General features: G+C 40.6%; 2 protein-coding genes and 1 long non-coding RNA gene across 4 annotated transcripts; 1 reads left to right on the forward strand and 2 right to left on the reverse strand.

Moving 5' to 3' along the window:
* The first annotated feature begins 1,443 nt into the window (after positions 1 to 1,443).
* Positions 1,444 to 7,229, forward strand: fgf19 (fibroblast growth factor 19). 2 transcript variants are annotated; one of them, XM_010749347.3, is made up of 3 exons: positions 1,444 to 2,144; positions 2,233 to 2,336; positions 4,381 to 7,229. In XM_010749347.3, exons 1-3 carry the CDS (start codon positions 1,943 to 1,945, stop codon positions 4,699 to 4,701), a joined length of 627 nt encoding a protein of 208 aa, XP_010747649.1. In that variant the 5' UTR covers positions 1,444 to 1,942; the 3' UTR covers positions 4,702 to 7,229. The 2 variants fall into 2 exon arrangements, with proteins under 2 accessions (XP_010747649.1, XP_010747648.1); XM_010749346.3 differs by having other exon boundaries at positions 1,447 to 2,153.
* Positions 3,065 to 3,878, reverse strand: LOC113746432 (uncharacterized). Its single transcript, XR_003462859.1, has 3 exons — positions 3,803 to 3,878; positions 3,222 to 3,255; positions 3,065 to 3,132 (listed from the first exon to the last, which is right to left on the reverse strand). It is a non-coding gene; the product is annotated as an uncharacterized LOC113746432 (long non-coding RNA).
* On the reverse strand, positions 7,062 to 12,871 carry zgc:153993 (apoptosis regulator BAX). Its single transcript, XM_010749348.3, has 6 exons — positions 12,560 to 12,871; positions 11,198 to 11,246; positions 10,061 to 10,222; positions 9,764 to 9,896; positions 9,530 to 9,634; positions 7,062 to 9,431 (listed from the first exon to the last, which is right to left on the reverse strand). Exons 1-6 carry the CDS (start codon positions 12,621 to 12,623, stop codon positions 9,333 to 9,335), a joined length of 612 nt encoding a protein of 203 aa, XP_010747650.1. The 5' UTR covers positions 12,624 to 12,871; the 3' UTR covers positions 7,062 to 9,332.
* Positions 12,872 to 13,224: the final 353 nt, after the last annotated feature.

Consider the following 13,224-nt stretch of genomic DNA (forward strand, 5'->3'; position numbering starts at 1 on the left):
CTGTGCAATTTGACAGAGTACATTTGGTAGCACTTTATGTAATGTCATTTTGCAACGTGATCAGCAATATGAGTGTATACATGCAGTCTACATGCAGTCTACATGCAGTCTAGACAGGAGCCAAGTTTACTGGGAATCAACTTTACTAAGACTGGAGCTGTCCTTCCTCCCACACTGCTATGTACAACCCAAACAATAGAACTGCTAGTACTTTTACTACTACTACTACCTCTACTACTATAGCAACTTATACTCTACTACTACTACTACTAAAGCAACTTGTACTACTACTACTACTACTACTGCTTCTGTTGGAGATGTGAAGTCTGTGTCAGTGATGAAGAGTTACAGAAGTTTCAACGGTCTCGAAAAAAATTGAAAGAATTAAAAAAAAAATGCCTGGGCAGGAACAGAGTTTAGAGTTTGGAGTTTTCTTTTGCAAGAGATAAACCAGAGTTGGGTTTAACTTACTTCATACCCAGTCCTTGAATTAATGGTGTCAATGGTTAATGGTGTTAATGGTTGTACTTTTTCTAGTCACTATAGTCGCACATCTGGACGCCATATTAGTTCATTTGTGCCATCATTTGTAATCTCAGTCTGGACCATTGGAGGGGGATTTCCCTTCTCCTCCGTTATCAATGGAGCCCTATTTAGGACTTATCTTGTAACCCTTTTTAGACCCAAGTTCCAGGTCTTCACACAAATTGGAAGCGCTGTGGGCTGACACATATTTCTGGGGAGGGTTTTCAGACTTCTTTTTGTTGCTGAGATACTGCTATAGTAAATATATTTCCTTGAGTAAATATGATTTTACAAACTAAGAATAAACATTGTATGATTATGAAATATAATGGAATATTTAATTCAATTCTATTTTATTTATAAATCACAACATAGTTACTGTATCTCATGACACTTTCCATACAGAGGTGGTCTAGACCGTACTCTTTATAATATTATTTACAGAGGTCTTAGTGGTATAAAGTAATCTTTGACATAGATTACTACATTTTAAAACACACTTGATAGATTTGTGTTCTATCACACGACGTCGCACAGTATGCAGTCTTTTGTCACTTTTGGTCATTTGTAACAAACAGTGTTTCTGGGTATTTTTGACAACACTACTACTCAAGTACTAATAATGCAATCAACTTTATGAATCCCACTGTGGGCAATTAGTTTGGAGCAGCTTTACATAGACACAAAAACACAGAAACTTAATAAACATACAGATATGAATGATATAAGGGCGCTAAATGCGGAAGAGTCTAATTTGATGAATAAACTTAATGAGTACAAAAAGAACAAAATAAAATTAAAAACAGATAGGATCTTATAAAAACAGATAAAAACACCTCAAAAGGACAAAGAAAACACTGCAGAGCATTTAACATTTAGCAGTCAGTCTAGTTAGTTTTACAAAAAAGCATATGAATATGACCAGGAGAAGCAAAATACGGGCTGCTTGATGAAGGATTTGAACTGAGATCGCTTTGCTTCATTCCAGTGATCTGGTTTCTGTCTTTTACTGATTGTGAGTCCACATGCAGGTCGTGTCCACATTGCGTCAGTTCTAACTTTATTTCATTCTTCCATAATAATTCATAATCAGACCAAGTTCTGGAGAGGAAATGACACGGGTTTAAGTGATAAGCTTTGGTATTTCTAACATGACGGTGAGTTTTGGATGAAGATCGTTTGACCTGACAGGGGCTCGCCTGGGCTCGCTGGGGGCCAGTGGAGTGCTATGATTCAGTTGGATGTCATGCAGGGGTGTGTTGTGGTCCGCTTCTGCGAACTGGATTTTGGAAAGAGGTTATCTCCAGCTGATAAGAGGCTCATTTAAAAGGTTGGTTAGGATGAGACTGAGTGACTTCACACGACCAACTGAAGAGAGAAACAACCGAGAGCTCACCGACAGAGGATTCCACCGACCATGCTGCTGTCCGTGCTCTGTGTCTCCGTCGCCAATATGTTTTTGTCTCTTGGAGTTGCCTGCATGCCCCTATCGGACCACGGGCCCCACATAGCCCACGGCTGGGACCAGGTAGTCCGGCTCAGGCACCTGTACGCTGCTAGACCAGGACTGCACCTCCTGATCAGCGGGGATGGACAGATCCACGGCTCCGAGGACCAAAGTGTGTACAGTAAGTAAGAAGCTTTTCAAACAGACTTTAACAGCTGATGAGCGCAGTCCGTTTAATCCGCTGAATATTTGAACTGCAGGCCTGCTGGAGATTCGTCCCGTGGATTCAGGCTGTGTTGTCATCAGGGGAGCCGCAACCGAGCGCTTCCTCTGCATAGAAGGCGACGGAAGACTGTACTCATCGGTAAGCGTTAGACCAGGTGACCACCTGTCTGTCTGTCTGTCTGTCTGTCTGTCTGTCTGTTGTTTCGACGTTATTCCAGTCATTTCGGTCTTGAAATGAATGAGCACTCAAGTGTCATGGAAACTTTAAATGAAAATCATTTAGATGATGAATAATTAGAATAAATGAAACCATTATCAAAATGTACAGTACAAACTTTTATTCCAGTCGAATATGAACCTCCTCAGATGAAACATTTTACAAATATATATTATACAATAAAAACACAAGGAGAGGAAGAACATTTCACTGACTTTAACACAATATATAGATACACAGATTGATAAATGAATGAATAAATAAACAGATTAATTAGGCCTGAGGCTAACAAATATACATATACATAAACAGAAGAACTAAATATCATGATCACATGATCATCAAATGATCGGACACAAAACAAATTAAATAACTACTGACTAATAATGAATTATTCCATTATTTAAGAACGTGAGTTATGTATTGCTCCAGTTGTCATAGCTGCATTAGAGTTTAGTTTGATATCATAATGACCTTTAAAATCAGTGTTTACTGTTACAGATGTCACAATCCACCTCTACAGCTTTCAGCCAATCACAGTCTGTCAAATTCAACACCTTCTATACTTCCTGTCACACACATATTTTTCTTCTTTCTTCTTTTCATGGATGAATTTTCTCCAGACTGCACAGTTCATCCAGAATTAGCCAGAAGCTCTTTGCTTTGATTACTGCATGACATTTAACATGAACCAGGAGGATGAACATCTATGGAACATCTATGGATAGAAGGCAGAAGTCAAAGTTGAAAATAAACTTCATTCAAAAACACACTGACATTTGAAGTGACAAATAATTGGAACATTACCTTGCTCAACGGTGTGTCATGGGGTTCACTACATCTGTCCAGATTAGGATGTTGATAATGAAAAAAGAAACAACCGCAAACATTCAGTTAGCAGCCATATGAACACGTTGAACACTGTGTGTCATTGGCTTTAGAATGTGAGCAGCTCAAGTGGCCATGGTTAGTTTTGACATGACTGTAACTGACACAGTCCTCATACGTCACTCTTTCGCTGACACTTCATTTAGTTAGTTTAACTGAAAATTCAACTTTTCTTACTTACACTTTCATTTAAGTTAACATTCACCTTTTGCAGTATATCAAATATTGTAAGTGGGAAATCTCCAGCAGGAGGCCCACATTCCTTTTTTCATCTTTTTATTTGTTTGTGTGTATTGAGTTCCATACATAGATAAATAAAAAGGTATTGGTACATTCTGACTATGAAAATAACATTAAAAATGAATCTCCCAATGTTACTCATTATAGCTGTTACAAGTTACAAACTGAACTGGCCCACAGACTTTTAAAAAAGCAATAATATTATTATTATATATAGTATTTCTGAACATTTATGGTTCTTGCAAATAGTCTGTGCTGACCTGCGGTCTCCTGCTGCTTTTCATATGTTGGTGTTCATCATGTTCAGAAAACACTGCATGCCAGTCACACATCCATTCAAACAGACGAGCGGTTCATCAACCTTTGTCCGGTGTGGTGCAGGGTAGGATGTGTTTGCAAAGTGAAAAACCTGAATGAAAAGACCCAGCAGCAGCAACAACAACCTTGGCCTCTGGCTGGCTCTCTTTGGCCAAAGTAAACAGCCATCGAAGAACTTGCAGCACCATGATTACACACTCACTTTAAATAAAGTGACATTCAGCAAAAACATTTTGACAAGTGAGTTTGATTTATATGATGTTTACTGAAATCTCAGTACAGCTGATTCATGTAAAATGAACAGGAATCTTTTATATTAATGGTGTATAATGAGCGTCGTACCACACTGAAGTGCAAACAAAATCAAGTATACCTGCTTGTTTCTGATCCCTGTGTGCAGTTTTCTTCTTTATTAGTTTGATAACTTGACACAGACATCATTTCCACGTCATCTCAAAGCCCAGGCTTTGTAGTATACAAACTTTTTTTTTTACATGTGAACATCTCCCATCATTTCCAGCACACCTACAGCAGAGATGACTGCACCTTCCGAGAGCAGATCTTACCAGATGGGTACAACATCTATGTCTCTGACAGACATGGAGCTCTGCTCAGTCTGGGAAACCACCGGCAGAGGCTGCAGGGTCGAGACCGTGGTGTCCCAGCTCTGGCCCAGTTCCTCCCCAGAATCAGCACCCCTAATCAGTCTTCTTACTCTGGACTGCAAGTCCTTGACCAGCCGGGACAGAGTGCAGCCCAAACAGAGGAACCTATGGACACAATGGACTCGTTTGGAAAGCTCTCTCAGATCATTCACAGTCCCAGCTTCCACAAGAGATGAGACTGCAGCTCTGAGACACCAGGACATGAGTGTGTTCTGGTGTGTTCTGCTCTGTCCAAGGCCTGAAACCATGCACTCCTTCCTGCATGTTAAAAACCAGGGACTGACTGCGACACTCTTCCAGCACTGTCCCATCAGACATGACCTAACAAAATACAAGTGCAGTGTCTTACAACAATGTGGACAATCACTTGTACTGAGTAGAATGTTTCATCCTGTCATTTTCAGTGACCAAACAAACAGCCATAGTGTGCTCGTTCCTCCTTCTGATACACCAGGAGGATGTGTTTGACACAATGGTGTGTTTAGAGTAAAAAGAAGGTGACAGCACCAGAAAGCATCGATGAGCCAAGAGCAGCACCCACAGAGAGTGGAGAAAGGAAAAGTATGTTTGATTCTAGGTGCAGTGACATCAGACATTCTATATGTTCTGACTGTTTGCCACTGAATACAAAGTCTCTCAGATTTCCCAGGGTGCATTTGAACAGAACAAGAATCTCAGGGTACACGGCCACAGTGAGCTGAGGAAGAGAAACAGAACTTTGCTGTCTGTAGATGAGGATCATGTTTGGAAAATGGCATAGTAAGTTAATAACATCCTGACAGATAATATAGTTGTTCTATTTATTTGCTTATTTAAATGTCCAGCAGTTTCAGTGTGAATAATGTTTGCTTTAGAGCATTTCACTGTACGCATTGGTGTTTCCTGTTGTTGTAAATGTTTGTGTTTAATCTGATAGAAGATAAATTTTGCAATAAAGGCGTTATTGTAAAAAAAAAATAGAGTGTGATTAATGCTTGTTAAGATGGAAACTGTGGAAAAAGTGAAAAAATAAATTAGAGTATATCACATGCTTTTGCTTTTATTGAATATTTCTGACAGAGTCTTAAACCCAATGTTACAGGGACCCCCAACTTAGTACACGTCAGGCCAAAACACATCCTTGATCATCATCAGACAGAACGTTATGCATTCAAATATCTGTTGAAATGGTAAATAGCATGTGAGCTAACTAATGATCCAGAGCTAATTATTGGAAGAATGGATTCTCTCGTGGTGACCCCTGGAGGCCACAGAACTCATTGCACCCAAAATACAAACATGACTCAGACTCATTCATTTAGAATGAATATTAAAAATAAATAATAAAAATAAAAACACTAGAGTTATAAATGAATTCAAATTACAAAAGATAAATCATAAAGGTCAATTACAACATGAAATACCATTTTCAGCGTTTACTGTTTGTACCTGAGGTCATCCAACCATTCAATGTGACCTGTCTGTTAGTTTTTCAATAATACTTTGAAAACAAAGATGTTTTTATGTTTTTGTGCTAACAGGAAGAGATCAAGGAGATTAATAACACAATTATTGTTGGTGAGCAAAATTCAGTGATCATTTTTTGTTTGGAATGAAAATGGGTAAACAAGATTCTACTCATCATGAACACTTTCATAATCCACCCATATGTATAATCATTTGACTGCATGAGATTGGCCAATATGTTGTTGTTAAAGTACAACTACAATTAAACTTTACTTATATGCTATTACTTACTGTACTCTCACTGTCTTGTAACACACAAAAAAGTTATGAGAGCAAAATCTCAGTGGATTACAGTAATGTTATTCATCCATCATCTACAGTCTATGCAATTTGTTCTGAATATTTGACTGAGCTGTCCCCAGAGGAATGTGAAGAAATATTCATCTGAACACATCTTCTTTTCTTGAGACCTGTGGAGCTGCTGTTGGTATCTTTAGATATCACTGCTACTGGACAGTTATCCCAGTTAGTGACTAGTTAGTTACTGGTTCTGTTTTGTACAGCAGTCTGCTAAACTAAAGTCTAAATGTTCATATTCAACTATTAACTTCTGACTAGATAAATGCCTGATATACAATCAGTCATAGACTGAATCTCTCTGTGCATGGACAGTGTTTGCACAGTTTTGGACCATACATCATTTTAATGCTGACTTAGAGAATCTCATACAGCTCAAATATAAAGACCGTCTGCAGCACATTTGTGTACCAGAACTGAGTTTGTTCTTCTCTCCTCTCCCATTAATCATCTTACAGCCTTTTAGAATATCTGGTGATGCTTCTAAGTGACCTGAACCTTTGGTTGGGAACAAACTAACTGTAATTAATTGTATATTGAATTAAAAAATATAGACTAAACATTAAGAAAGTACATAGTGAGGCAGTGACCTCGGGATGGTTCAATGTGTGGCTGTGGTCCTGTCGACGACATGAAGCCGTCACATAGCTTGAAGAAACACCTTGAGCTGTCTTTCAGTAAATGAACTCAGCCTGGATCACTCTGAACATTCACACAGCCATGATGAGGTTTGTTTTTTAACACATCTTTAATTGATTCACATAAATCTATCCCAGTGATTGTTTAACAAAAAAATTATCATCAGATCACATTTAAAAAACACCACAGAACAGCAGATAAATAGTCATTTACTGTAAAACATATAGTGTGATATCCCTTTTAAAAGTGCAAGATCAATTTAGTAGCAAAAATAAATGACATGAGGCATTCCATAACAGAGCTGAGGTCTGCTAAAGCCATCCATCCATCATGTCATCCAACCCTTACACACTGCAATAAGCAAAAAGCTATTCAACATTTAAATAATTACTTCTTTACCTATGAAGAGGAGGAAAACTGTAAACAACAGTCTGCTCCTTCTCATTCAAACTCTAAAATAGATTTTTTACAAAAGTCAGAGGTTTAAACATCTACCAGCATCTGTCTGTGTGAAATACTGCATGAAACAACCAGCTGGAAAAAGAGAACTACACTGTGACGCTGGTGAGTGGGCCTACTCTAAAATATTGTTGAGTGACATACTGGATGTCTCCTGAGAGGCTGTTTTCATCCACGATAAACCATTCTCTCGTTGATCTTCCTTCTCTTTCAGTTTGATTAACAGCTACTGCCTCATTCTTTCTCGTTTCTTTTTAAGGATTGTTTTTTTGGCCTTTTCAAGCTTTATTTGACAGAGACAGCCGAAGAGTGACAGGAATGTGGAGAGCGAGATGGGGAATTACATGCGTGAAAGAGCCACAGGTCGGATTCAGACCCTGGGCTTCCGCAGCAAGGACTGAGCCTTCATACATGGGGCGGCTGCTCTACCAACTGAGCTAACACTGCCCCCTTTCTGTGCTCAGACGACTATACGAGTGACCTGATGGTGGTCATAAACCTACTGAACAAGGTTGACGGGCAGCATCTGGTTCCTCAGTCAAACCAACATGTTAAACTTGTGCACGTCTTGTGTAATCAACTACATTCACACACAACTGGCAGAGAGGGGCAACAAATAAGCGTCTTTGCTCTGCTGGTACATGTCTGGAATTCATACAGAAACAGTTCATTCGCTTATAGACTGACTGTAAACATACACTTCACCACATCTGAGCACTTATCCACAGTGAGAAAGGTCTTATTCATTTTCTGCATAGACAGCTTCAGACTGTTAAACAATGCATGTGCACAAAAGTTTAGCATCTGTGTTAGAAAATATCTAGATTTCTTTTTTCATAAAAACTGAACTGTTATTTAAAAGTCAACCACAACTCCAAACAAGCACTTTGGTCCAAAACAGCCAAAAAGCAGAAAAGTAGAAATGTGATGACATAATCAGCTCACTGTCAGATTTAGGGTCACTTTTTTGGATGAATTCAGCAACATGGGCATGTTGAGCATGGTGAGTCTAATTAACATCATACATTAAAATTAAACCATACAACATAATTATATTTGGTAAATCATGTAGCTAATTACATAATTACACAAGTGATAAGATGTAATTAGTTATATGATGTTCCATGTACGGATGTCAGTGAGCCAGCATGCACGGCAAAGCAGCTGGAACTGGGAAACTAAATGGTTTGCAGCCATTGTTAATGTGATTAATGTCACGACTGCTTGCCTGAGGCATGACTGAGACGCATCCATCAAGTGATGGACAGACACACACCGAGTTGGAGACATAGCTAAAATCACTCAAACTGATGGGCCATAGAATAAAGCTAAAGAAATGGATTTGATGTGAAAAGGACCTGTGATGATCCCGATCATCTACCTGAAGCTCAGCTGGACATGATGAAGCTGCAGTACATTCAGCTCAGTCATTTCTTGAATTCTTGAAAGTTTTTGGCAGCATATGTTGTTGTCATCAGACTGTTTTTCAGGTCCTCTTGGGACTAACCCAAATTTTGCTCAGACACAAGACCCAACGATATTCAAGGTGGACCCCACCCAGTGGAACTAAGGACCTGAGATCTGGTTCAGGTGGGGTACAAGAGCTGGGAACCCCCCCGTTTAGCTGCTTGAGGTGGTGTTCCAGCAGCTTTTGTAATTCCATGGAAGTTAAAGAAAAGTTGCTTGTTAAGGATGATGAAGCTGCCCTGTGGATAGTGGCTTTTTTGTCCTTAGACACCTGATGAGGAGAGTTTTTTTCCTCTTCTAGGTACAGTACTTGATTTCCTCTGGTTAATTAGAGGGAGGTTAAGGAGTGGTTGTAATTAATGTTCAAAAACGGTCTTTATTAACACGCTGCTTTTATCGAGGAGATGCGACCACAGTCCTGCTTGTGAGGTCTGATGTCTCAGCGCGTCTTCCTGTAGTAAACAATAGTTGCCACCAACACTATCGATGCTACTACAGCTACTGTCCTCCACCGAGAAAACCCGCGGATCACCCCTTCCTAGAAAGATCAAGAGAGAGAGATTTGGAGAGAAAATCATGTAGGATTTCAAATGACTAAAGCAAACGACTGATCTTTGTGGACAATGCATGACTTACCCAGCCTCCCTGCTGTACGATCCAGGAGTAGAGCTGCTCTCTGATGACCTGAAGAACCCAGCTGATAACTGTTCTGATGTTCTCTAGGTGGTTGGTGGTCAGTGCCTTTAAATAAAAAAACAATCAGGGATGTGAATAATTTCACTCCATGTGCACTTGCCTTGATTCATTGAGATGTTTAGCTGCTATGCTCCTGTTGAAAACCTTTGTCAGAAACATGTCTCTGTGTGTTACCTTGTATATGAGTCTGTAGGCCAGATGGAAGAGAGCCACCACTCGACCCCAGTTGATGCCATCAGCAAAGATGCTCCTGGCCACCTTCATGAAGATGTCTTGAGCACAGTTGCTCTGAACCTGGTTGATCAGTCTGACAGGAAGAAATTGACACATTGAAATGTCATTTAAGTAGTGTGATCACGATTCATCAGTGAGTCGAGTGCAAATGGAACCAATGGTTCAACTAATTGAACCGAATTGATCTGCTGACTGGAGAGTTCCGCCAGCTGTTTGTGTACATGATGCACAGCTTACTGTTGGAGCTCGGCATTCCTGTTCAGCTCCTCTGCAATCTTGAGAAGATGTTCCACCACCTCTTTGATTTGTGGATCCTGTTGCTCGTTTGGCCTTCCTCCCAGGTCTTCAGAGGAGACGTGTCGACTGGGCTCTGCTGTGTTTATACGCTCAATTACATACCTAGGACACATACACAGAATGACCTCTGTCTCTTCCATGTATACGACTTCAGGGGGATCTCAATATGGACAGGTGGAACGATTACAACAACCAACCAATATCTTTTGATGTAGCTACATTAGCGTGTTTTTAAGATGGATATGAAAATGTGTGAACCTAAGCTTAAAGATAACAGACACAAGCACTCTCTTTGATTACAGTGAAGGGCTCAGAGACTGGAGACTTTGTGACACACGCGACCAGTGCTCTTCTGAAACTGTGGTAGCATATACAGAGAAGGAATATTACTAAATGCAGCCCACTTTTCAGAAAATACTGTGGCACCACAAACAGATGGATAGTTCAGTGTGTTGGACAATCCTTCCATTCATCTGAATGAGGGGAGTTGCTTTAAGCGGCATTCAGACAGGGACAGGCAAACCGGACACCGGCGGCAGAGAGAGAGAGAGAGAGAATGAGAAACGGAGTGAAAGAGAGAGAGCACTTTGGTAGAGAGACATAGTGTAACAACACAGAGAGCAAGTGCTGGCCTTGATAAAGCTGTTAATCGGAGAAATAAAACATTATTTCCTGATTATTTCACTTCACTGAGCACCAGATGGTGGTCACAGACTAAACTCTGACCTGACTCTCTTAGTTGTCTTCTAGCTGGGTCATGTCCTTCATTACACTTCTGTGTCTGCTGCACGGTCTGTGCTGCAATATCAGGACACCACGAAGTTACGTGTCAGTTTGTTTACTCTTTATTTCTATTCTCATTTCACTCACTGTTTTGCAGCACTGACTTGTAACCCACCACAGCTTGACAACACCTCCACATTAGTTTCAATAAGTTGATAAACTGTCTTTGTGCTGTTTTCAATGAAATCTGAGGTTTCCTGTCTCTCCCTCTCTCTGTCCCATATCTTGAGATGGTAATAAAGTTATGATGATGATGATGATGATGATGATGATGATGATGATGATGAGACTTACCCTCTGAGGACCACTGCTCCTTGCTCCAGAATGGGATCATCGATGACGTCTGGACCGATCAGAACACTGATTAATAACTCATCACTGATACTGTGCACTTTGTTTCTTCTCATAACAGCCTACCAACTCATCCTGGCATCATGTTTTAACAAGATTCTGTGTGATATAACACACTGAACAGATGTTTTGAATTGCAACCCTCTTGTTTCACGTCTCCTTCCTGGCATGAAGGAGAAACTACGGTGGCTGGCTCTATTACAGAGTGAGATAAACATGTTAATAACATACATAACATTTATTCATTGACTTAGAGAAAATGTGCAACCCGAGACTTGGGTCGTATAATGTGTCTGTAGATATAAAAGGCTCATACAAAGGCACCAACAATAGAAGAATTCTTATTTTCAGGTGGCCCTGAAAGCTTTACGCACTGCAGCTACATAAGTGTTTCCAGAGGACACACCGTGGATGTGAGGATTGCCAAAAAACATGTGTGTTGCGTCATCATAATATTCGTACTTTTATGTATTTTATATTTGCAGCTAGTATTTTTCCTTACTGCTTTAAAGACATGCAGAGATGCAGAGACAGACAGTGAACAGGATTACAACACCAATGACACTTTCCTTTGCAGTGACTTCCTGTATTCTGTATTAACGAGGCAATCAGACATAAACAAAAAGCAGAAATCTAATTACAACGAGCTGAGCAACGTTTCTGTCGTCGTGACATCACGTAGCTTATCGTGGGAATTGTTGTTCGTGGGTTAAAGCGTCATTGGGTCCATACACATCACATCCACTGTAAAGTGACACACTGTGACCCACGCCGTGTTTATGGCTCCGTTTATCAGCAGCAGCACTGAGCTGACTGGATCAGCAGACACAGGGCCTTCCCGGTTCTTTAGCATGAAGTCAGCATCAAATCATTCATATATTACTAACAACTATTTCAACACTTGTCCCAGTATGTTCAATCGACAGCAGCGCCTTACATGCAGCTCAAAACACAGAATTTAGTCGAGATTTGGAGGCTTTGAGAAGAAAAAGTCTCTTTCACAGGTCACGGCCCAGTCTACCCCACCACGGGTCAAGGCTCCCCGCAGAGGGGCTTCGAGACCTGTAGCCCCGTCTGTGGTTGGCATTAGTGCTGGGGTTAGGTAAAACAGCGAGACGGACAGCTTGTTGTAAGGTTCAGGTTCAGGTTCAGGTTAACGCTTAACGACCAGCACATACTTCAACAAAAGACCGGACCCTTAATTCACGTGAAAATGTAATGTTAGCCTGAAATTTGAGTCTAATTTTGGCGGGAATTCGACGGACTGTGTGTTTTTGTGAAAAAGGCCGCTGAGCTCGTACGTACCTTCCCCGCCGGTGGCGCCTTCCTCCCGATCTGCTTTTTTCTTCTCTCCTCGGCTGTCAGCCATTAGCTTCACACTTTCTGTCAGCCCAGAACTATGAGTGAGAAATTAGATGTTTGCTTCCAACATTTAGCGCTAGTTGAGCCGAAAAAAAGTCACTAATCCGGACGTGTCCGTTCCGTGAAAAACTTCGCCTTCCCCAGAAGAACAAGGAAGTGAGTCGGAAACGGGCGGACGGTAGCCCCCGGCGGACACGCCTCTCTCCCCGCAGGAGGTGTGGCAGGTGGCCCCGGTGAAAGAATGAGTGGAGGAGTTACTGATAACCGGCAGATGGAAACATCGTTTCATGCTGGCTGTGAATAAGTCAACACGACCCACCAACTTATGAAACAACACGACAACTTATTGGATTAATGTACTTACTTTAAAGCAACACTGTGTCACTTTTCTATCGTAAAATAAAAACAAAAGATTTTAGATGATTTAGATTCCACAGGGACCTTTAATCAGGTGAATTGTGTCTGTAATTCCCATTCCCCCTTTATGGAACTATGGTCACACTTAGTACCAACTATTTCTCTGATTTTGGTGAGAACTGGATCATATGTTATGGAGACAATGTTTTCTGGTTTTCCTTCTGATGTCCTCCGGTCCGAGCCCTAGTATT

The sequence above is a fragment of the Larimichthys crocea genome, chromosome I (assembly GCF_000972845.2).
Source record: "Larimichthys crocea isolate SSNF chromosome I, L_crocea_2.0, whole genome shotgun sequence".
NCBI lineage: Eukaryota > Metazoa > Chordata > Actinopteri > Sciaenidae > Larimichthys > Larimichthys crocea.